The sequence below is a fragment of the Anabrus simplex genome, chromosome 7 (assembly GCF_040414725.1).
Source record: "Anabrus simplex isolate iqAnaSimp1 chromosome 7, ASM4041472v1, whole genome shotgun sequence".
NCBI classification, from domain to species: domain Eukaryota; kingdom Metazoa; phylum Arthropoda; class Insecta; order Orthoptera; family Tettigoniidae; genus Anabrus; species Anabrus simplex.
This window is the reverse complement of record NC_090271.1, coordinates 278,929,733-278,954,943: the sequence shown is the minus strand read 5'-3', so window position 1 is coordinate 278,954,943 and position 25,211 is coordinate 278,929,733. Positions and strand designations below refer to the sequence as shown.

Genomic DNA, 25,211 nt, shown 5'->3' with positions numbered 1-25,211 from the left:
CATTTGGTGAGATCAGAGACAGAAGATTTTCCTTTTAGATGCCATAGATATGTACTGAAATAAAGTGACTACACAGAACTACAGTAGAAGTCCTCTATAAGGAGTACGGCATTTAACGAGAACCCCATTATGACGAGAGCTTTTGTCTGTTCCTTCAAAATTCCTATGTTAAACTGTGTATTATCCTTTGGTTACAGCAAGAGCCCTATCACTGTGATGCATCCGTTATTACGAGCAATTGCATGTGCACGATTTTTTCCGTTACTGACATTTATGGACCCAGCGATTATATTGTATGCGATCAATCATCTTCGATATTGTTTCCTCACTATGTCCACTAGCGAGCTCTCTCGTCGACATTCGAAAGCGATGTCAGATTATTATAAGTAGAAAATCATTTTTGGTCCTTATTGAAAGTATCATATAATGTATACAAGAAAATATTTATTATTTTGCCACCTATTCAATACAATACAAAATGTTAACATATGAGTTAAATTGTTAAAATATAATGAGACATGTTTTGCCTCTTCTTATGAGGCATCCTCAGTCAACATCAAAACCTTATTTTTTACCAGCTACCTGAATAAAGATTATTTTAAAATATGTTGGAAGAAGATGTGTGTGAGGTAAAATTTACAGTTCATCATAAAAATGTTTCTGAAATAATTAAAACTCTAAGGGCCGATTGTATAAACCGTTTGATCTTAGATCAGAAACGAAATTGATCTCAGTTCACGCAAAACTCGTACATTTGTATTGTATAAACGTTATTCTGAGATCAGTTTGCACTGAACTACGATCAACTTTGACTGGAGAAATTTCTCCGATAGAACTCTTTGATTTTAGTTCATGGAGTTGTTTTCTGCTTGAGATACAAGAACAGCTGATTGTTAATAAAATATTACCTGTGTTTTTACGATAAATGGTTAAAAAAAATACACTGAAGTCTAACCTCATACATTGCTAGCTAGAGTTGTCCGTATATAGGCAATATTACGCTTATTTTATTACTGCAGTGTAATGTAATAATTCTGTAACATAACCTCGATACAAGAACAGCTGATTGTTAATAAAATAATACCTGTGTTTTTACGATAAATGGAAAATAAAAAAATACACTGGTCTACCCTCATGCATTGCTAGCTATAGTTGTCTATATATAGCCAATATTATGCTTCTTTTATAATTCAGTGTAATGTAATAATTTTGTAACATAACCTTGATAAATTGCTTTCGTTATAATCTTATCTCATTCGTATTTTACAGATGTTGATTAATCTGATTTCTCGGATATATCTTCTGATGATGAAAATGATGAATTTTGCCAGGCTCCCCGTGTCTTCTGTGAAAGAGGAAATCCAATGGAAGAATTAAGTGATAAGAAATTTAAACTGAGGTATCGCTTGGGAAAAGATACAGTGGAACAGCTAGAACTCAGGTTGCGTGATAATCTAGTTAAACCTACCAAGAGATACAAAACTTTGTCTCCAATGCACATGTTACTAACTTTGAGATTCTTTGCCACAGGAAGTTTTCAGTTAGTCATTGGTGATTTACTGCATGTAGATGCAGCGACAGTCTGCAGAGCCATTCATCGCGTATCTAATCTTATAGCTGCACTGAAACACTAGTTCATCAAAATGCCTTCCGAACAAAATGACGTGAGGAAAATCGTGCATGATTTTTTTTGATGCAGAACACTTCCCTGGTGTTATAGGCGCTATAGATTGTACTCGCATACCTATAATATCTCCTGACGGTGATAACGCAGAAGTTTATAGGAATCATCATGGATGGTTTTCGTTAAATGTTTAAGTTATTTGTGATGCTAGGCTCAGGTCCCCAAATGTCATAGCAAGATGGCCAGGATCTGCTCACGATAGCAATATTTTCATTAATTCACGAGTGCATGCTTAGGTCGAAACAGGCGACTTTCCAGAAGGCATACTCCTGGGAGACGATGGCTATCAGTGTTGTCGTTACCTGCTGAGTCCAGTACTTCATGCCCAAACAGCTGCAGAGCGAGCTTATAATCGAGCCCATAAAGCAACCAGGTCAGCAATAGAAAGAACATTTGGGGTTGTGAAAAGACGGTTCCCTTGTCTCAGTATGGGTCTAAGAGAGAAGTTAGCTCATGTTCCAGTAATCATAGTTGCAGCATTCGTCTTGCACAATATCGCTGTAAATGCAGTAGATAAGGTCCCTGAAACAGATGAGGCTGTGTTCGCTGCAAGAAGAGCATTCGAAGAAATTCCAGTACCTGCTGCAAATGATGTTCATGGAAGAGAAAACACTGCTATAAGGGCAGCAATTATTAATAATGTATTTAGGTAACAATATTTACAAAGAATTTACAGTTGGCTATTACGAAAAGTGGTTCAAACTAAATTATACGAACAGTTTACCTGCAACAAAAATAGCCAAAAACATAATGTACTTTACAACTATATGCATCTAATAATGCCACTGTACTATGCAATTAAACCCAGTTTTCCTTATTGTCCAGGCCAGGCCTAACTTTCTCCTTTTCATTAAAATATCCATTTTTTAATTTCTAGTCACATACCTATAATATCTCCTGGGGGTGATAACGCAGAAGTTTATAGGAATCGTCATGAGTGGTTATCATTAAATGTCCAAGTGGGCTTCAGATGGGCTTTGCGAGCCATTGATGCTAAATCTGGTCATGGCTTATGAGCAGCTTGTGAGCACCAATAGAATAAATTAAATTTTTCCAGGGAAGGGACTTGAACAAGGACCTCCCTGCTGATAGGCTCGGCTCTTACCTGTGAGTGGGGGTGGTAGAATAACACCCGCGGTATCCTCTGCCTGTTGCAAGAGGTGACTAAAAAGGGGCCCTAGGGGCTCTAAACTAGGAAGCGTGGGTGGGCGACCACAGGACCCTTAGCTGAGTCCTGGCATTGCTTCCACTTTTGTCAGGCTCCTCACTTTCATCTATTCTATGCAACCTCCCTTGGTCAACCCTTGTTCTTTTCTGACCCCAATGGTATTAGGGTTGCGAATCCTAGGGAATCTTTAATTTCACACCCTTCGTGGTCTTTTTTTTCTTTGGCTAACATCTTCATTTTTTTGAAGTGCCGCATCTCTCTCATTTTTTTCTCTCTGGTTAGTGTTATTTAGAGGATGGTTGCCTAGTTGTACCTCCTTAAAACAATAATCACCACCACTCGGCCCATAGTAAGCACGCTACGGTACTACGGTGGCATTGGCTAAAACCCACGGTGTGTTAAGGTTTGACACTCATGGCTCTCAAGCCCAACCAAGTCACGTCCAGATTTAGCAACACCGCCTCATATAGCCCATTTGAATTCGTCCGCGTAGCGATCTGATTGGCTAACTTGAGCAGCAGATAAAATGACAATGGCACGAGATATCGACATAAGAGAGAAGTTAGCGTTTCACGTTGTTTCTGACCTCCTGTCAGTGGCGGCGCGTGGATAAAGCGTCTGGGGGTTCACTGCTGTCGGAAATAACGTGTTGAGATTTATTGTTACTTGATGTTTACATAGATGTAAAGTAGTGACATTGCTTGATTAGAAACGCGACTTTTCTTTGAAGGGACATGGCTACAACTAGAAGAAGTTACCAAATAATGAAGATGAAGGACAGAGAATATGATGTGCAATTACTTAAAGCTGATCCAATTTCCTCTGATTTTGGAGACGTTGCTTGTGTACAAATAACTTCTTCAAGAACGTCTTAGGCAGACTACTGTTGTTTATGTATTGACGTATTTTGCTGCTTACTTTTATATAAACACGTATTGCTGATGAAAGGCTCCAGAGGTTCTCAACTTGGGAGCGTGGGTTGGCGACCACGGGGCCCTTAGCAAGGTCCTGGCATTGCTTCCACTTACTTGCACCAGGATCCTTACTTTCATCTACCCTGTCCGACCTCTCTTGATCAAGTCTTGTTCTTTTCCGATCCCGACAGTATTAGAGCACTCGAGGCCTAGGGAGTCTTTCATTTTCACGCCCTTCGCGGCCTTTGGCTTTCTTTGGCCGACACCGTCATTTTCGAAGCGTAGGATCCCTTCCATTTTTTCTTTATGATTAGTGTTATATAGAGGACTAACTGATTAACCCGTGCTTCGCTGCGGAATTCTTGATTAGGTAGTGTACACGTTGTGAGTAAGATTGTATTAAATTGCATAGTTCTTAACATTACTCCAGAAACGCGACGGGGAAGTCACCATACGTCTTTTCTCATGGAAGACTGGTTTAGGGAATTTTCATGTTAATGGTAGGCCCTGTTGCCTACCATCAGTTACAATCAAGTTGTAGAATTTTCATTATAATGGCAGACACTCACTCTCCATAAGCCTTTTTACAACATCAGAAAGTGGTTTTCCCGACTGAAATCAACACATATCATTATAATGGCGTCAGTAGGAATGTTGCGATTAAATGAAAAACCACACATTTTCTCACTTTTAACGAACTGTACTACGCTTCCACTCTGTTATTATTCTGTTAAGTTTGCACACTGAGCATTCCAATCAGCTCCTCAGAATAGGGGTCGAATAGCTGGAATACTATGATGAACCAGTGTGTTACGTACCAGCAGTATCAGAAAATGTATGAACCAGAGGAATGGCATGCTAAAGAAGAAAGTTATCCAACTCCCTAGCTACTTCCCGCCAATATTCAAACAGGCTGTCATACTAGGTACGCAGCAGTAGCCTCATCTATCGAAGATGAGTGGCAGCATAAACGACAAAGAACATCACAACAAACAATGGTCCATGTAATGTTATTGTTGATCGATTTCATGAGCTTTCGATATTGTAGGCCCCCAGATTTAGTCTCCTTCCAGTCTGAAATACTACTATTACCGTCGTCGGTACGGTAAAACTGAATAAAACATAAATGATCGGAAATGGTATTCTCTATAACTTTTTTATATAAGTTAGTACTTTTCGATACGACCAAGAACATACAAAAAATTATATTTTAGGCGCCTTCCCCTGAACTACCATTTCGTCCAGGGTGAATAAAATTATTTAGAGCCTAAACTGTAGTTTCTTATTCCCCGACTCTACAGACCGATTTTCATTAAATTCTGTTTATCCATTATCTTGTGGCTCGGTGATGATATGGACTTAGCAACAAAATTACAAATTAACGAATACCTCTGTCATCATATTCGATACGGCAAGAATGTATAAGACATAAATGATCGGAAATTTAATTCTATATAACTTTAGGTATGTAGTAATTATCGATAGGACCGCTAATAGCATACATATTTGAGAATTAAATTTTAGGCCTTCCCCTAAACTGCCATTTCACTCAGCGTTAATAAAATTATTTACGGCCTAGATTGTAGTGACTTATTCTCAGCCTTTACATACCGATTTTTATTAAATTTTCTTCAGCCGTTTTCTCATGATGCGTGTACATACATACAGACAGACAGAAATTATGGAAAACGAAAAAGTGCATTTCCTCGTTACTGTGGACACGACCGTTACAGACATGCAATTCTTTTTAAATTCTCAGCTATGTACAGACAAAACTCTTATTTTATATATAGATGGTTGCCTAGTTGTATTTCCTCTTAAAACAATAATGGCCATCACCACTTACAAATGAAACGACTCATTAATTACAAAAAGACAGGCTACGAACGCCTGTTGATTCTATACAAAACGTAGTTACTAAATATTCTGGCTCATTGTGGTTAATTACATCAGAACTGCAAAATCGTCAAATTAAAACCCCTCAAAAACCTACCACATACGGCAAGGTCTGTCTACTGCATACGGCAAACTTTAACCGCGCGCTCTAACAGTGCTTCGGCTAATTTCGGAACTGCTCGATGTAACTCGTGTCTATCGCTGGTCCAGTCGCCAGCAATTCCTGGGCTATGTTTTCCCTGCTCCTCACAGCCCCTCGCCTTGAGCACCCTCCTTACGTCTCACTGCCCCGCTACCGCAGTCCTGAAATTGAACCTCTCCGCTGGTTCCGAAGAGCAACAGAGTGTTGATGTCAAAAATACCGCTACGTGCGTGGATATGCAGAGCTTATTAAAGGAACAGGCTGTAATATACCATTTTACATAGACTTATTAATTTCTAGGGGGTTCACTGAACCACTGAACATATAGCACGCACCGCCACTGCCTCCTGTACATATTTTGATTTGTTGCTTGTTCATTCTAGCAGTTCATTACAAAATATAATTTGATTCACCAGGCAGGTACAAGGTCAAAAAAAGTATGAAATAACTGCTGCAGATATATTTATACTTAATATGTGGGTACATTACACTTTGTTACAAAACAACTCAACAAAAATGTAAACTTATCATTCCTTTCACGTAAACCAATCATCTAGAGCACACAACATGCACAGTTAGACTATTGCACACAGAACACACATTACATCCATGTTTTTTATGTTAGCAAGAAACAAACAGAGCTTTCGTTTGATGAAGCAAACACTGTTGTTTTCACTGATTGTAATATTTAGAATTTGAGTCGTGGAGGAAGGATTGTTTGAGTCAGCACATTCATTAGGAAATAACTTGTGGGACAGAGATTTTGAATGAAGGACTACAACATAAATTGATTTTTTGTAGATCAGTCTTTTGACTATTCCCCACCCCAAGCGAGTATAGCAGGTCAGCAATGTTTTCCTCCCTAAATAATTTAACTTCAAATACTTACAGATTATGTGTTTGCTTCATTAAACATCGTAACAGTATCGGGTAAAAAAAAATACTACACTCCCTACATCTTATGGAAGCTTGCTAGAGTTTTAGTTGTTATAGTTATCTTATAGTACCTAAATCTTCTTTTCAATTTCCTTTTTTTTTACAGTTCAAAAAAAATTCTTCATCGGTGAACATTGTTATCATAACATACAGCATCTATATGATACATAGAAAATTACTATACACCACTCATCTAGCTATGACAGCACCAGCACAAAGGGGTTTTGCACACAAGGCATGTTAGAAATGTACTGTCATTCCTTAGTATAACAAGGGTTGGGTACTGACAGTAAGACAGGCCCATTCAGCAATACAGGACTGAGAATGACACCTTCTAATTTCTCTCCTCACATCCAGTGAGAAGTGGCAGTACGGAATGAAAGGACTAAGGTAGTAAATTATTATTAAATAATAATAATAATAATAATAATAATAATAATAATAATAATAATAATAATAATAATAATGAATGCTATGAAAAGACAAACTTGTTGGTATGTTCGCATTGCACTCTTGTATAATATTTTCACATTGAAATAATTTGTAATACTGTAGATTAGTGCAATTAAACAAATTTTATAAGCATATTACATTTCAAAACATGATAGCTGCAGTCGCTTAAGTATGGCCAGTATCCAGTATTCGGGAGATAGTGGGTTCGAACCCCACTGTCGGCAGCCCTGAAGATGGTTTTCTGTGGTTTCCCATTTTCACACCAGGAAAATGCTGGGGCTGTACCTTAATTAAGGCCATGGACGCTTCCTTCCTACTCCTAGCCCTTTCCTATCCCGTCGTCGCCATAAGCCTATCTGTGTCGGTGCGACATATTTTGAATGTCATGTTCTACTGCTCGTTCATAACCATTTAACTCCGGAGCGTACCACTCACTTGCTGTGTAGTACCATACAGGTTTGTGATGTCATGTGGAATAGAGTGTTCGCATGTGATTCCACACTAATCCAAACGCAATTATGCTGACAGTAATGATGATTTATCATTTAAATAAACAGGTTTACAGTATTTACATATTAATTTGGAGTGCAAATGACTCAAAAATGTATTAATGTTATGTAACTAGCACATAATATCTACGTTATGTTAGTATTTCTTAATACATAAAACAACAGGTTGTCCAGCAGATCATAGACATAGTAGATACTTTGTACTTGTCGAGCTTGCAAGGTTTAAGGTGTGTCAACCACATTCTCATGCTATGAGGGCAATACTAATTTTTACTTTTAGTTAGAAACATGGAAGATACAGGATTGAGGGTTATTTACATATTATCTCTAATATATTCTATACAACTGTTCAGGTTTTGTACATTGATGACAGCACCCGTTAACACTAGTGACATAAAACTCTGTTTCTACGTACGCACATGTTTAACAAACCATTCCTAATTGTTCCAGTACAGTTTGATCCTGAGCTGAGGACTTCAACTGTGCCACAAAAAATAATGTTTAAAGGAGAATCCGTGCTTCTCATATAAAATATGTACTTACATGCGATGAAGTCAATAATTATTAAAATATAGTACTCATGTGTATACTACTACGTATTCAGTCATTTACACAGTGGTTAAAAATAAAATCAAGTTAGTTATTTACAGAATGGAACTTACTTTCTCAGGCAGGCTTATTTTGTCTCATATACTACTAACCGCTCTTTCTTTCATTATCCTTCCACTTATGTGTATTACAAGGACATTTATTTTTGTTTGCTCCAACCTAATGAAATTACTGTCTCTCTTAAGCCCAACCCCTCATCCACATTGTGGGAGGTGAGTGATGGCATGAAGTGGGGGATTGCCTGTAGGGGTGATGTACAGCGGGATCTGTGTGTGCCCCATGACCACTATGGTGGCTGTGAAGGCCCTACAGGAACTCTGAAAGTGACGGCTAACGGGGCTCTGGTGAAGTCCTCAGAGGCAGAAGCGGTGGAAAAGGACGCCTTTGGAATGGCAAAGCTGGAAGATGAGGCAAACCCTCTTCCCGTGGGGTTTAAAGAAGTAAGGGTAAACTCTGCCTTGTGGTGAAAAGGGATTTTCAGAGGCTAAGGGAGACAACCCCTACAGAAAACAGCAAGCTTGGAGCCTCGGGTGGCAGCCCCACCACCAAACTCATGTTGCTGCGGGCTAATAACTCGCACAGCCTTAAATATAGATTATTAAAGAAACTGAAGTGAAACACAACCAGGAAGTTACCTCCAAGATGTATGAATATAACTGCTAAAGCTATTTGTTCTCAGCTACATCAAACCATCTTTCTATCCTGGGAATCGGAGAAAGATCAGCTGAACACATACTTTTCGAACGTGAGGCGCTGGGTAGAATCAGACTGTCCAGCTAGGACTACCAGGTGAACAGAGAGAAAAAATCCAAGAAGACCCAATAAGAACAGCCTGCAGCTTTGTGAAGGGATCAGGTATATCTAGGCGGGAATGAAGGAAAAACATAGTAGCAGAAGATCTTAAGAGGTCGATGCTAATTAGGAACTAATATTTAGAGGCCCCATGAAAAAAAGAAGAAGAAGAGGGAAGTCGGATATCAGTTTTTCCTTCACTTTTGTTTGCTGCAAGAAAAGCATATGAAGAAATTCCAGTACATGCTGCAAACAACGTTCATGAAAGAGAGAACAATGCTATGAGGATAGCAATTATTAATAATGTAATATTTAGGAAAGTATACAGTTGAGCTATTGTGAAAAGTGCATAATACAGTTGTACGACTAACCTAATAATTGCAATAGTATATCTACAACAAAGAAGGTAAATTTAAATACAAAAGCTTAAAAAATTATTTATTTATTTTACAATACTTGCCCTATTAATGTCACTGTACTATTTAAACTCAGTCTTCCTTGTCCAGGCCTCATTTTATTTTTTATCTCTAAAATTTCTAACTGTTTCATTTCTTTATCGAGGTTTAAGGTCTCCATTTTCAACCTATGTTCAGCTTGTAATCATTCCATTTTCATCTTATGCTCACTTTCTAAACATTCCAATCTTCTTTTATAAAACACTCTCTTCATGTCAAGTACACTCTTCCCAGTCTTCTTTCTCTTTGGCGACCTTGACTTTGTGACTTCAGTAGCTGTTTTTGAGGTGGAAGCAAGAGCAGTGTGCAGATCATCTTGTAGGCCTATTGATTTGGAATCAGAAACTTGAAATAGAAGAAACAAAGATGTGTAGGCCTATTGCTTGCTGACATTTAACATATGTTAAAGGGACTAATGTAAGTTTTCTTCACTTACTTCTTCAATACAGGTACTTTCTACAACCTCAGTATGGGCTGGTATATCTTCCAACAGTATGATATGTTCCATCTCCTGCGCTGCAATAGCTTGCGACTCATCTGAGTTAGTGACGGAAATAAACTCATTGCCGCCGTGCAACTCTGAAACAAAACAGCAAAGGACTATATAGTCACACTTCATCAACAAGAACTTTGAAATATAACAGCAAAATTATTTTGGTTTAAAAGGCAGGCGATACAATTATTTAGGTATCTATAAGATAGCATCTTACACAGTAAAATGCATGGTGGACGAAGCATTTGAGTGTGGAGACTTAAATAATTAAGAGATTTTGTTTTGATTTGAATTCACGATATTAATTAATCTAAGTGTTAATTCGTACAAAGGATTTTTAATTTCATTGACATCGTTAAAATTTTGATTTTTTTTATTATAGGTCAGCGATGAGCCAACATATGAAAGAAACGGGCCATCACTTTACCTCCATAGAGAAAGATCTTACCATCATTAGAAGCATAGGTAAAGGGAAAGGGAAATTAATGAACGAACTGGAAAATCTACACATCTTTTTGGACCAGACCTATAATAAAAATAAAAATTTTAACAATGTCAATGGAATTAAAAATCCTTTGTACGAATTAACACCTAGATTAATTAATATCGTGAATTCAGATCAAAACAAAATCCCTCAATTATTGAAATCTCCACACTCAAATGCTTCGTCCACCATGCTAAATGTTAAGCCCGCCCATATCGCTTCTAGAAACTCCCCTCCAGCAATAGCACATCCGCCCATAGACCAGTATACCCCCACTCTCCCTCCATGCCTGCCCCTCCATTGCCACACCAATACAACACCAGGAGTAGAAATGTCAACAAGATAGGCGCTGCCGGAACAGACAGGTCCACCTAGTACGATTTGAACAAGTCAGTCATTTTACAGTTATGCGGTGTTAGTTTAATACATTTTGTCACAACGCGTGCTCTAAATTGTTAATTAAAATTACTTTTTTACTTCAGTACAGATAATCTTAAGATCCCTCCCTAAGACCAAGCAACACATCAACGGGAATGATATTCATACAAGACTGTATCAAGTATCTAGGATGTTCCTTCTCAATTAAGCAGCAGCCTAAAACTAAGAAACAGCCTAATATTGTACTCTTTACAATTCCTTGTCGTTACATAAGACCTGAAGTCAAGACGCTTACAGTTTTGTTCAAAACAATGTCTTTGACCGGTCTATATATAACAATCAGGTTTAAATTTCCACTAGTATTTGACAACACATCTCAACATTAGTTACGTCAGGAACTGAAAATGAAATATGTGGGTCAAATAAGCCCCAGTATCAAAATCCTCTTTTCTCAAGACTCATGTTAGAGGAAGAAGATCCATTTTAGTTTTGAACATATTTTTAAGATAAATAGAACAAGACTGACAAGTTTTAACTGTGTATGAAACACCGTTATTTTATATTTTACATTCATAACATTCTTGACCAGGCTACAACTAACAATCAGTTCTAAATCTCCACTTGTTGTTGACAACACATTCTGACATTAGTTATGGTACGTCATGAACATGAAGTGATATAGGAGGGTCAAATGAACCCCAGTTTGTAATATCCTCTTTACCCAAAACTTATGATAGAGGAAGAACCATATTAGTTTTAGACATATGTTAAGTTAGATAGAATAGGACTGACAAGTTTTAATTGTGTTAAAACAACATTAATTCCCACAGTTATGTTTTGTTCACATTTTGAAAATTATTATCCTGGCATGTTAGTCTTAAGAAATTATTAACGTTTGTGTACTATACTATATATATCTGCCTGCTGTCATTTCTTGATGGATACAGTACTTTTGCATCCATCTCTTGGCACAGGCCAGAGTAAAGTGTAGCTTCCACCGAAGTCCCAGTCAACATCCATGGCTGTGACAATATGGGAGTAGCTGGGGTATGGGTAGTGCTGAGTAATGACTTTCAGAGCATGACTAGTGCATCTGAGTGTTATGAAAGGTGCTGCTCATAGGGTCAGTCGTGCTGCAATAGAACTTTCTGACCCAGTGAGGAAAGCAATGGCAAACTACCTCACTCCTCATCTTGCCTAGTACGCCTCATTTTGGTGCTGTCATTGGTTTTTGGGGTTTCCTTATAACCGCATAACCTTTGGTGGTGCTATTTGAGGATCCAACCAGCCTCTGGGCTGATGACCTAACAGACAGACACTATATATATGGTTAAAAAGGTCCCAAACCTTGACTTAAAGGTTGTCTACAAGCTGAAGATGCCCAAATAATGGGTGAAACATGTACCTGACCTGATAAGTCTACATAAATTCATGTAGATTCAAACCACATTAAAAGTGGAAAGTATTGAATAGGTGGTTTTATTATATTATCCTTGAGATTCTATGCCTTTCGAAGGCGATGTCAGAGTCAATCAGGGTCTATTAGTAATACTCGTCGAATGCTGTTCCGTAAAACAGATTAGAAATGAAAGAAGAGAACATTTTTTCATAACAAATTAATAATGTGTTATAATCATTATAAAATATCAAAGCCATCTTATTAACAGTGCGGATGTTGGTACTTACTATTATAATTAGTCATATACAGTCGTATCAGCACACTAAATTTTATTTCAGAACCGGTTTTCGTTGAAATTATTTATAAAATATTTGATTTTACACGAGTGTGTTGTCACATTGAGTTTTAAAACAGTTAAAATGGAGTCCTGTTGAGATCAACTGTAAAATAAGAAAAAGTGTAAAAGTATGCACACAATACATATAAAACTTAATAATGATGTAAAAAAATACACACACATATATATATATGACATGCCATAGGAAGGGCTGGATTATCCTCGTGATCTAGTATTAGACAAACCTTCAGCTTTGAGTATGGGGGACGCTGGAAGCACATGATTATACGTCACCTCAAGGTTGTGAACAATATGTTACTTGCGACTGTTTCATTTAAAATTTTATCAGGTTACATTATCTGCGCCAGGAATATTCCAATGTTTTCGCAGGTATTTAGTTCAAATCCATAATTATCTTTAACAATTAATTTCATGTCCTTTCCGATCCCTAAAAAGTTATTGTTATAAATGTGTTCGGCAAAACCTGAATATTTGTTGTACTTTATTGCCTTGAAATGTTCTTGATATCTTTGATTTAAGGCTCGGCCAATCTTTCCTATGTAAAACATTTTGTAGTCGTTATAAGTGAGCCTATATACTCCCGAATTGGTGTAGACAACTGTTTGTTGATACTATGTGCATTATTTCTAGTTCTAAGTACTGTTTTGAGTTGAAATTTCTTATATTATAGATTTTAAAAACTTGATTTCCAAAATGCGTAAATGTTACAAATTGACTACATTCAGAGATTTCTTTTCTTCCGTTTTTTTATGTATAATTTTGTCTATCATTTGTGGGTTGTAGCCATTTGCTTTATTATTCTAATTTCTTTCAGTTTGTTTTCAGTACTCATGGGAATTTTTAATAATGTATTAATATAGCTGTTTGTAAGCTGCTTGTTTGTGAGTTCCTGGGTGGTTGGAGTTTTTTTTTTATGGTGGTGATGGACTGTGTGTGTTTCCTAAAAATATCAAAATCTATCCTATTGTTTTTTGTTAATGCGAGGTCCAAGAAATTTAACTGTATATCGCTTTCTTTTTCCATAGTGAATTTAATGTTGCTGTCAAGCAAATTTAAACAACCCAGAAGTGTTTCGGGGGTAATTAGGTTTCCATTTAAAAGTACTATCATGTCGTCAGCATAACGGACCCATAATTTTATTTCCTTCTGACGTATATTCAAGATGGTTACTCAAGATTATTTAAATAAATGTTGGCTAAGAAACCAGATAGCGGACTCCCCATTGATAAACCTGTGTTTTGCTGGTAGTACTTCCCATGGAAAGTGAAGTAATTATTGTCTAATATTAGACTTAATAAATTTATCATTCATTAATTTCTATGTGACTTTGCCTATCTTGGTTTTTTAACTTTCCTTCTATTAAGTCTATGGTCTCCTTAACAGGAATGTTGAAATACATGTTGGTCACATCATTCGATACCATTATAGTGTCCTTGTTTATTTCCGTTGATTGTATTTTGGAAATGGCTTCCAAAGAGTTTGATATTGATTTATTGTTTTCTGATTTGATGTGTTTTTGTAGATGTTTAAGTAAAAATGTAGATAGTTGAAATGTGGGACTGTTCCAACATTTTATTATAGGTTTAACGGGGTAATTCTCTTTGTAGATTTTGGGAGAGACTTTAAAGTTGGGTATCTTGGGTTCATCTGGACTAATTTTTATTTTTATTTTTCGTTTATTATGAACCATGTGTTCCTTCAGTTTTTCTTTTATTTTTGTGTTTGGTGGGGTCCTTCTTTATCTATCTATCCATCTATCTATCTATCTATCAATCAATCAATCAATCAATCAGTCACTACTGATCTGCATTTAGAGCAGTTGCCCAGGTGGCAGATTCCCTATCTGTTGTTTTCCTAACCTTTTCTTAAATGATTGCAAAGAAATTGGAAATTTATTGAACATCTTCCTTGGTAAGTTATTCCAATCCCTAACTCCCCTTCATATAAATGAATATTTGCCCCAATTTGTCCTCTTGAATTTCAACTTTATCTTCATACTAGCTGATGTACCCGTGCTTCGCTACGGAATCCTACAGTGTAAACCGAATTATATGTTAGGTAGTGTACACGTTTTAGCAAGATTGTATTAAATTGCATAGTTCTTAACGTTACCCTAGAAACACGACGGGGAATTCACCAAACATATTTTCTCACATGAAGACTAGGTTAGGGAATTTTCATTGTAATGGTAGGCCTGCTTGCCTATCATCAGTCACAATCAGGTTTGGGAGTTTTTATTATAATGGCAGAAACTCACTCTCCATCTGCCTTTTTACATCCTCAGAAAGATTGCTATAGTGGTTTTCCCAACTGAAATGAACATAGGTTATTACAATGACGTCAGTAGGAATGACGCGTTTAAAAGCAATGCTTTCATATGAAATACTCAATCAAATGAAAAACCACACATTTTCTCACTTTTAATGAACAGTACTATGCTGCTTATCTAACAGTCCAAAGTTCCAGAGTTGGAACGACCAAGCAGCAGACAGCCGTGATGCGTGAACACTCTTCGTCTTGGGGGGGGAGGAGAGTTGAATAGTGGAGAGTCCCAGGTCAAAAACTATGTGCCCTTTTACTATTTGTTTCCTAGGAGTCCCCGATGAGTCGGAAAATCTCAATTCACTACACTGGCGGCGGAAAAATTTATCTGACTTGGAGGCAAATTATTCCTCCAAGCCAAAGCAGAAACCCCTTCTTCACTAGTAATTTGGAATAATATGAATGAAGAATTTAATAAAAGTGATTATTTTTCTAGTGGCTTTACGTCGCACCGACACAGATACGTCTTATGGCGACGATGGGATAGGAAAGGCCTAGAAGTTGGAAGGAAGCGGCCGTGGCCTGAATTAAGGTACAGCCCCAGCATTTGCCTGGTGTGAAAATGGGACACCACGGAAAACCATCTTCAGGGCTGCCGACAGTGGGATTCGAACCCACTATCTCCCGGATTCATGCTCACAGCCACGCGCCCCTAACCGCACGGCCAACTCGCCCGGTAAATAATAAAAGTTAAGAGGAAGAAGATTTTCTTAAGAAACAACTCTTTTCAGGGTTGAATTTTGAGTTATTTAGCGAATTATGCTGCTATAATTTGGAATAGGCCTAAATCTACTGCTACTACTGAGCCTCTGCCTTAGGTATGCGCACTGCTCTTTCAAAACAGCCCGTCAGAGTAGGGATCGAATAGCTGGAATACTATGATAAACCAGTGTGTTACGTACCAGCTGTATCAGAAAATGTATGAACCAGAGGATTGAAATGCTAAAGAAGAAAGTTTACAAACTCCCCATCTATTTCCCGCCAATATTCAGTCAGGCTGTTACACTTGGTACGCAGCAGTAATCCCATCTATCGGAGTTGATTGGCAGCATAAGAGACAAAGAACATCACAACAAACAGTGGTTAATGTAATGTTATTGTTGATCAATGTTATGCGCTTTCAATATTGTAGGCCTTCACCTTTAGTTTCCTTCCAACTCTGAAATACCACTGTTATCATAGTCGGTATGGTAAAATTGAATAAAACATAAATGATCGGAAATTGTATTCTCTATTACTTTTTTTATGTAGTACTTTTCGATCGGGACAAATAAAATGGTATTTAAAAATTAAATTTTAGGCGTCTTCCCCTAAACTACAATTTCATCCAGGGTGAATAAAATTGTTTATAGCTTAGACTGTAGTTTCTTATTCCCCGACACTATATACCAATTTTCATTAAATTCTGTTTACCCATTTTCTCGTGGCTCGGCGTTGACATGAACATAGCAACAAAAATACAAATTCATGAATATCTGTGTTATCATTGCCGGTACGGTAAAAATGAATAAGACATAAATGATCAGAAATTTAATTATATGCAGATTTAGTTATGTAGTATTTATTGATAGGACCACAAATAATATAAATATTTGAGAATTACATTTTAGGCCTTCCCCTAAACTACCATTTCATTCAGCTTGAATAAAATGATCTATAGCCTAGATTGTAGTGGCTCACCTCCTAACTTTGCATACCGATTTCCATTAAATTCTCTTCAGCCATTTTCTCGTGATGCGTGTACATACATACAGACGGACAGGCAGACAGAAATTACGGAAAAGTAAAAAATGCATTTCCTTGTTACTGTGGACATGACCAATACAGAAATACCATTCTTTTCAAATTCTGAGCAATGTACAGACAAAACTCTTATTTTATATATATAGATTGTGATCTTTCCTACTTTTAAGGACACACTCAAACTTATTCGTCTACTGATGTCATTCCACGCCATCTCTCCACTGACAGCTCGGAACATACCCCTTATAATACCAATGTAGTTGGTCCATTATTGGACGTTATAAATTTCTCAGCTAACTCATTCTTGGTTGCCAGCGTTTCGCCCCTGTGTGCTAAGTTGGGCTCATCATTTGGTAAATAGCACACCTACCAAGACGCATGGCTAGTGCATACCGTGGAGGCCACTGCATAGGCTACTTGTAGCCACCGGCAGTGTTAATGCACTACGAGTGACTTTGTCTCATTTTCAAAAATTCTCATTCGGGACAAATATTTAAAGTTTCCTATAGGAATCAACATCTGTCACATACCACTTAGTCGAGCAGCTTGTCTCCTTTCTCCCAAGTCTTCCCAGCCCAAACTTTGCAACATTTTTATAACGCTACTCTTTTGTCAGAAATCACCCAGAACAAATCAAGCTGCTTTTCTTTGGATTTTTTTCCAGTTCTTGAATCAAGTAATAGTGGTGAGGGTCCCATACACTGGAACCATACTCTAGTTGGAGTCTTACCAGACACTTATATGCCCTCTCCTGTACATCCTTACTACAACTCTTAAATACACTCATAACCATGTGCAGAGATCTGTACACTTTATTTACAATCATATTTTTGTGATTACCCCAATGAAGATCTTTCCCTATATTAACACCTAGGTACTTACAATGATCCCCAAAGGGATTGGAAAGGGCTAGGAGTGGGAAGGAAGTGGCCGTGGCCTCAATTAAGGTACAGCCCCAGTATTTGCCTGCTGTGAAAATGGGAAACCACGGAAAACCATCTCCTGAATACTGAACATGGCCGCACTTAACTTTATGTTGTTTGTTTCTATGAATTCAGTAGTTTTTTGGATGTAGTCATCTTTATTTAGGATGACTGTGACGTTGCCCTTGTCTGCTTTAGTTACATTGAACCAAATCCCACGGCAGGTAACGCCCTTGGAAGGGCTTTGGCCTATCCAGCGACCGCTGCTGAGCCCGAAGGCCTGCAGATTACGAGGGGCCGCGTGGTCAGCACGACGCTTCCTCTCAGCCGTTATTCTGGGCTTTCGAGACCGGGGCCGCCATCTCACCATCAGATAGCTCCTCAATTCTAATCATGTAGGCTGAGTGGACCTCGAACCAGCCCTTAGGTCGAGAGAAAAATCCCTGACCTGACCGGGAATCGAACCCGGGGTCTCCGGGCAAGAGGCAGGCATGCTACCCTTACACCAAGGGGCCGGCTTAGTTACATTAAAGTTATTATTTTTGATTTTAGATTAGTTATTAGTTTTCGGTGTGTACTGCTTTCTGCTGGACCTTAGAGTCCGAAAACCAGTTCTGAAATATAATTTAGTGTGCTGATTCGACTACATATGACTAATTATAATAATAAGTAAATAACGTGGTCGAAAGCAGTTAACTCATTAGAAATAAAGGACCGAGCTCGATAGCTGCAGTCGCTTAAGTGCGGCCAGTATTCGGGAGATAGTAGGTTCGAACCCCACTGTCGGCAGCCCTGAAAATGGTTTTCCATGGTTTCCCATTTTCACACCAGGCAAATGCTGGGGCTGTACCTTAATTAAGGCCATGGCCGCTTCCTTCCCACTCCTAGTTCTTCCCTGTCCCATCGTCGCCATAAGACCTGTCTGTGTCGGTGCGACGTGAAGCAACTGGCAAAAATAGAAATAAAGGCTAAGTAAATGATCGCTTAATTTGAATACTCTACACTGAAATTAAGTAAGAATGCTATACACCTCAAGATATGGCAGAGTACATCTTATTCAGAGGATAGTTTATATTTTCTCGCATCGAGTTAAATTTTGGAAAAGCTGTTCCCGTGTAAGTTGGTAGTGACGAGGTTGTCATTTCTCTACATGCGCTGGAAATATGGTTAGGCTAGGTGATGCTGTTTGAAGAAGAAATTTGGAACGTTTGCCACAGAGTTCTCTGGAGTGATACTATACACTTTCACATAGTACGGATTTTGAAAAATAATGAACAAACAAGCAAACTGTAGTTTGGATATATTATCATCTGCAAAAACACAAGTTTTGAACAGACTGATTGCCGTATCATACCGATTTTAATACAATGGGGTTTTTCCCAACTTTTACAAAAATCAGGTATAACGGCAATCCATTATAGCGAGTAAATTTTTTGCTGTTATGAATTCTCGCTATAACAGACTTCTGTTGTACTTGGCCACTTTATTATCTTGCCTCAATACTCCATTGTCAGTGCTAAGAGAGGATTTCCCTGTGTTGAAATAAAGAACAACAGATTTATGACATGCCTTTCAAATACCTACTAATGCCACTGTAATTGCTAAGACTCAGCAGGCTACCACGTATAGCCTGAGTACACAAACATTTCCAGTGTAGTGTGCTGCACTTATTTTTATTCATAAGTCTTTTGAAATGTATAAACTTACACTGTCTTGTAATTCAGTTTTCACCATTACCTCCCTTTTGCCGGGACATAAAATTCTGTTTCTATAACGGAAGTGTCCGTGTGTTAGATGTATCTGTAAGGAAAGATTTTACTGTAATTGTAATATAGTGCACTAAGTTATGTAGACCATGTCTGCTACAAATGGTGCATGTTATGTTCAGTATCACCATTATTACCTTCAGTAATTTAGTTATGTACAGAACTATGTTTTAGTGGATTAGTTATCATACTTACGTTTTTCATTGTTGATTGGATGTTAAAACCTCTTCTCCACTATCATCATCACCACCACCACCACCACCACCTTAATTATTTATTCTTCTTCTTATTGCAAGTTGTTTTACGTCGCACCAACACAGATAGGTCTTATGACGATGATGAGATTGGAAAGGGCTAGGAGTGGGAAGGAAGTGGCCGTGGCCTCACTTAAGGTACATCCCAGTATTTGCCATGTGTGAAAATGGAAAACAATGAAATCTTCAGAGCTGCTGGCAGTGGGGTTCGAACCCACTATCTCCCGAGTACTGGATATGGCCGCACTTAAGAGACTTCACATACAATGTAGAATTCCATAGCGAAACACGGGTACAACTGCTAGTAAATAAATAAATATAAATGCACTTATATTGATTTTATGAAATTTCCATGAAAATACTTAAAAAATAAAATCTTATAAATATTGTTCGTGCTTCTGTTTCCTCCACATTTCTCCCTTCTCAGTATCACAGTCACACCAAACACCTGAGAAGCCATGTTGAAAATTGTACCTCATGATATGTTCTTGTGGTTGTTGAACTCTTCCTTTGAATTGTGGGACTTTGTTTCTCTACCTTTTCTTTTTTCTCCCCTCTTTTGAGGCCTGCTGAGTATTTTCTTGAAGTATATCAACATTATCAGCCAAGATGTAAACTGGTTGTAGTCTGCCTATTGAGATACAATATTTGTTACTATATACAGTGAAAACTTGTTAGTGTGTTCGTCATCATGTTTTCATGTTTAACAGGTCATAAATTTGAAGTTCCAATTCCCATTGTATTAAATCTATATCAAAATACCTCACTTATCACATCACAAATTTTCATAGAAATGAACAAGTCAACCACTTCTATTTAGGTACGCAAATCTTTAATCTCCCTTGTTGTTGTTGTTTAGTGCTTTATTATTACGTTTTAAAAGGAAATTTAATATGTCCTCCTATTCAATACACATACATCTCCATCATTAGATGGAGTAATAATAGTCAAACATGTTTCAACTTGTTTGAGCCATTATCAATTAAATAAAGGTTAAAGTTTTTTTACAGATTTGATGCTACAAAATGTGTTAAAACCTAATGAAGAAAAGAATGAAAACAAATGAGACAAGACGGTAACAAACAGTAAGTGATTATGGCAAGGTTGTGGACCTCTTAGTCTAAAACTTGCCGTGATGATGACTCAATGGAGACAGTCTGTCTTTTTGAATTTTTAACATAGTGATTTTGTTCTGTTTTTTTATTATAACACACGGCAAGTTTTAGACTAAGAGGTCCACAACCTCGCCATAATCGCTTATTGTTTGTTTCCATCTTGTTTCATTTGTTTTCATTCTTTTCTTCATTAGGTTTTAACACATTTTTTGGCATCAATTATGTAAAAAACTTCAATTTTTTTCACTGAAGACGTCTCAAACGAGTTAATACTCCATCTAATGATGGAAATGTGTGTATATTGAATTGTTTTTTTTATTTCTATCATGTCTCTTTTGTTTTTCATTCTTTCCTTCATTATGTTTTAGCACTTTTTTTAGCATCAATTATGTAAATAACTAAACTTTTTTCACCGAAGATGGCTCAAATGAGTTGAAACATGTAATGATGGAGATGTATATGTATTGAATAGGACATATTAAATTTCCTTTGTAAAGTGAAAACCATCAATACAGAATGATTCTAATATCTTGTAATATTATTACGTGTTAAGTTTGAATCTGGCTATTCTGTCATGGCTGTTTATAATATATTTCATATTTTAAAGTTTTAATATCTTAACATAATTAAGTCTATATTATTTCAGCGAAAATGTTGGAGAAACAGTCCTATATCAGTGGATTGAGAAAGTTCGTGAAGTATTGCAGGAACTTTCTGAACAACCATCCAATGAGGAAGAGGCAGTAGACACAGGTGATAATACGTGTGTGGATTCTAATATTCCCATGTCTGATTATGAGTTGCCACAGATTCATCATGGTGATGTGATCACTGATAGAAAAAGTGTGTTCCAAGGCCATGCTGCCTCTGTTGTTACCACAGACCAAGTGAAGTAAGTAGTCTGACTGGTATTGCTTTAGTTCATTTTGCCTTTCATGTTAGCCCATTCATCTTCTATCAGAACTTGTATTTGAAATTTAGAATAAATATGGTTGACACATACAAATAAGGATTTCACAATGTATTTTGCCTGGAGAAAAGTAAAAATGCAGTTAGTACCCTGTCCTCAATTGAGGACAGTGAGACTACATGTTATACAAAATACGGTGTTTTATCATTTTTAAAATGCAAAAAAAAAAAAAAAAAAAATTACTGTTGATGCAAAAGCATTATGAAAGCCCATTTTATTTTTTCCGAGATTACTTCCTTTTGAACAATTATGTCAGAACCGTAACTATCTCTGTACTTTTCATAATGAAACTGAAAAGCAAAGAATACACAATGTTACATTTATCACAAGATGTTCAAAGGTTAGAACATCATCCTTCTAGCTTGCACCTACTCTACTGGCTTCTTCTTTTGAGGTAATGATGCTTGCCATCATATCTGGTGATTACTTGGACTAGAGGTAGTTGCGCTTTAGCCTTGGATTTGATAAATACTCTTTCGCTTGTTTTGAGAGATACAGCAATTGCTTTGCAGAACTTGAACAGACTTAGTCATTTATCATTATCACTACAGTTATTCACTAGACCAGGTTGCGATACAGAAACATGTTCCCTCTTTTCACAGGAAAAAAGTTTTGCTTGCGACAATGGCTTGACAGTGTCATAGTTCACTTCCATTATTATACAGCTATTGTCATTCCATTTCACCACTAGAATATCATTAGAAGAATCAAACCTGTAGTCATAAGCTCCTCTACCTATCTTTTGTATTAACTTGTTGCTTTCTGGGAGGCATTTCTTCATCCTGTTTTTTTGGACAGTTCCTTTGACCTTCAGTCCCATTGAACTTAGTTCACACATGAGGTTATAACTGGTGAAATAGGTGGAAAAAAATATCTCATGGGCCCAGGGGTTTTACAGAATTATAAACATATTTTCAACAACCTCTGTACCCAAAGGAATCATTTTTCCTTCCTTGGGGTTTTTGGCCTCATTATAAATCAACATTAAAACAGTAGCTGTTTGCACCACGGAGTGACCAAAGTTTGTAACTGTAGCTCTTGGAACAATTTCATCTGCATTGATTTTGTACAGCTCTTCAGTAATTTCATTCACTGTAAGACATTTTCCTGTATGGAATGTACTTCTGAAGCTTACCATTCTGCATTAGGTCCTGACCACGAACCTACTACGGTGGCGTAGCGGGGGGAGAGGTGATACTCCCACATGGCGGATAGGGGGGTCCTAACCGGCTTGCCTGCGGACTTGAGGGAAATAAAATACCTCTCGCGGACCAAACACACTACCCCCTGCAGGTGGGGGATGCACATGTAGAATACACGTGCGCTATCCCCTGCCTGTCGTAAGAGGCGACTAAAAGGGGCCCAAGGGGCTCTCAACTTTGGAGTGTAGGTTGGTGACCATGGGGCCCTTAGCTGAGTCCTGGTATTGCTTCCACTTACTTGTGCCAGGCTCCTCACTGTCGTCTATCCTGTCCGACCTCCCTTGGTCAACTCTTGTTCTTTTCCGACCCCGACGATATTAGAGCATTCAAGGCCTAGGGAGTCTTTACTTTTCACGCCCTTCGTGGCCCTTGCCTTTCTTCGTCTGTTACTTCATTTTTCAAAGTGACAGAGCCCTTCTTCTTCTTTTTTTCTCTCTCTACCCCCTGTGGGTGGGGGACGCAGAAGGAAAATACACCCACGGTATCCCCTGCCTGTCGTGAGAGGTCTAAAAGGGGCCACCAAAGAATGATTGTCTCAGAACCATGAAACTACTTTTGATTAGTACCATCACGCGGGGAACACCGTTGGTCGCCTTTACTTGCGAGTAGTGCCACTATATTAGGTACACAGTAGGTTTGTGATTCGTAGCAGCAGTAGGTATGGACTGTGGGTTCCTAGTACCCGTGAGTCATACCCACGTGAGCAACACCACGGGTCTGGGCATAGCCTGCGAGTTGTACCACTATATGAGCGACACCGTGGGTCTGCGTTGCCTGTGATTGGTACCTACTATGTGAGAAACACCACGGGAATACCGGCACCTGTGATTAGTACACCTAGGTGAGGAACCTCATTAGTTTGCGTTGGCTGTGAGTGGCGCCATTGTGTGAGAAACACCATAGGTCTGCGTTACCTGTACGAGGTAAAATACTTGTGAGTAGTACCATAATGTTTGGAACACCGTGAGTTTATGCTATCTTTGATTAGTACCGCAACTTGAGAAATACCATGGTTCTACTTTACTAGCGACATGTACCATTATGAGGGGCTGTTGACCTGCATTTTGGACCCCTTTAGAAAACAAGCATCATCATCATCATCATCATCAGGATTGTACTTTAGAATGGTCCCTTGGTCAATAACGCTGTTTCTTTCTGGTAGCTTTTGGGTAGGATCCACTGATTGTTTTGGGTTCATGTCCATCCATTCATTCTTCATGTCATTTTTTTTTTTTTTTTCTTTCTTTTGGTCAGAGGATAATTTAAAACCTTTGTTTTGTCATTTCATTTTGTACCATCAGGGGCCAATGACCTAGATGTTAGGCCCCTTAAAACAAGCATCATCATCATCATCATCATCATCATCATCATCATCATTAGGCCCTGAAACAGGCAATGAACACAACTCGGAATGTAATACCAGTTCAGATAGACCAGTCAATTATCCCATGAATTATAATACCTAAGATTTATTTCAATCAAGAACTAAACAAGGTGATGGTTTCTTACCTCTTATGTTAATTCCCACACTGCCTCCTTCAACAGAAAAGCTATCAATGAAGAGAATTCAATGTCAGCAAACCATGCATATAAGTAACATTTACACTGACAGCATTATCAAATCAAAGTGATCAAATCCAGTGAATTCGTATATCACATTGACCCACTGTCCTCATTTGAGGACATCAATATTTCCTTTATTATTACTTTCATATCAAGGTGAACTTTCAAAAAATGCTTATAGCTACACATGTTATGGATCACGGCAGAGTTTCACTAAAATAATTTTGTGAAATACATTTATATTGTATTTTGCATAAAAGCCAGTAGCATGTATTACATTAAAAAAAAAAAAAAAAAAAAGTTCAAAAATCCATTTCTTTTAAAGGTTAACTAAAGGTTTGGGTATGTTCATTCTAAATTAATCTTGAATACTGATGCATGGATTCCGGTGGCTTCAATTTTGTGACTGGTCAATATGTCCTTGTAAAAAAAAATATAATTATACTGTCCTCAAATAAGGACAATGGACCTAAATGGTTTAATAGTGAGGAAAGAACCACACTCTGCTACCATGTGACAGTTCTGCTCTCTCTTTATGCCACCCCTTGATCTATTTTAGATTTCATTTGTATTATGTTAGGAAATGCAGAAAGGCGAATAATGAGGTCACCATTGGCGACACACCGGGAATCTTTGGGAGTGAAAACACATTAGAGATTATAGTACCAGGTGAGTTGGCCGTG

The 25,211-nt window shown here is 37.8% G+C and overlaps 1 protein-coding gene and 1 long non-coding RNA gene across 6 annotated transcripts in view; one reads left to right on the top strand and one right to left on the bottom strand.

Annotated features, from left to right (window-relative positions):
- LOC136877549 (protein IMPACT-B) overlaps positions 1 to 25,211 on the top strand; it is a 105,387-nt gene that overhangs the window by 24,674 nt on the left and 55,502 nt on the right. For all 4 annotated transcript variants that reach the window (XR_011018602.1, XM_068228678.1, XM_068228677.1 and 1 more), the window contains exon 3: positions 21,440 to 21,685. Coding sequence is in view for 3 of the 4 variants with exons in the window: in XM_068228678.1 (XP_068084779.1) it covers positions 21,440 to 21,685 (246 nt within the window). In the remaining variant the exon portion in view is untranslated. The remainder of the gene's footprint in view (positions 1 to 21,439; positions 21,686 to 25,211) is intronic.
- LOC136877550 (uncharacterized) overlaps positions 6,263 to 25,211 on the bottom strand; it is a 74,555-nt gene continuing 55,606 nt past the window's right edge. Inside the window, exons 3-4 of one of the 2 annotated variants that reach the window (XR_011018604.1) lie at positions 9,995 to 10,137; positions 6,263 to 9,903 (exon numbers count right to left, since the gene is read on the bottom strand). This is a non-coding gene — a long non-coding RNA (uncharacterized lncRNA). Of the gene's footprint in view, positions 10,138 to 25,211 lie in introns of both variants that reach the window. The other variant, XR_011018603.1, reaches the window with a different exon arrangement.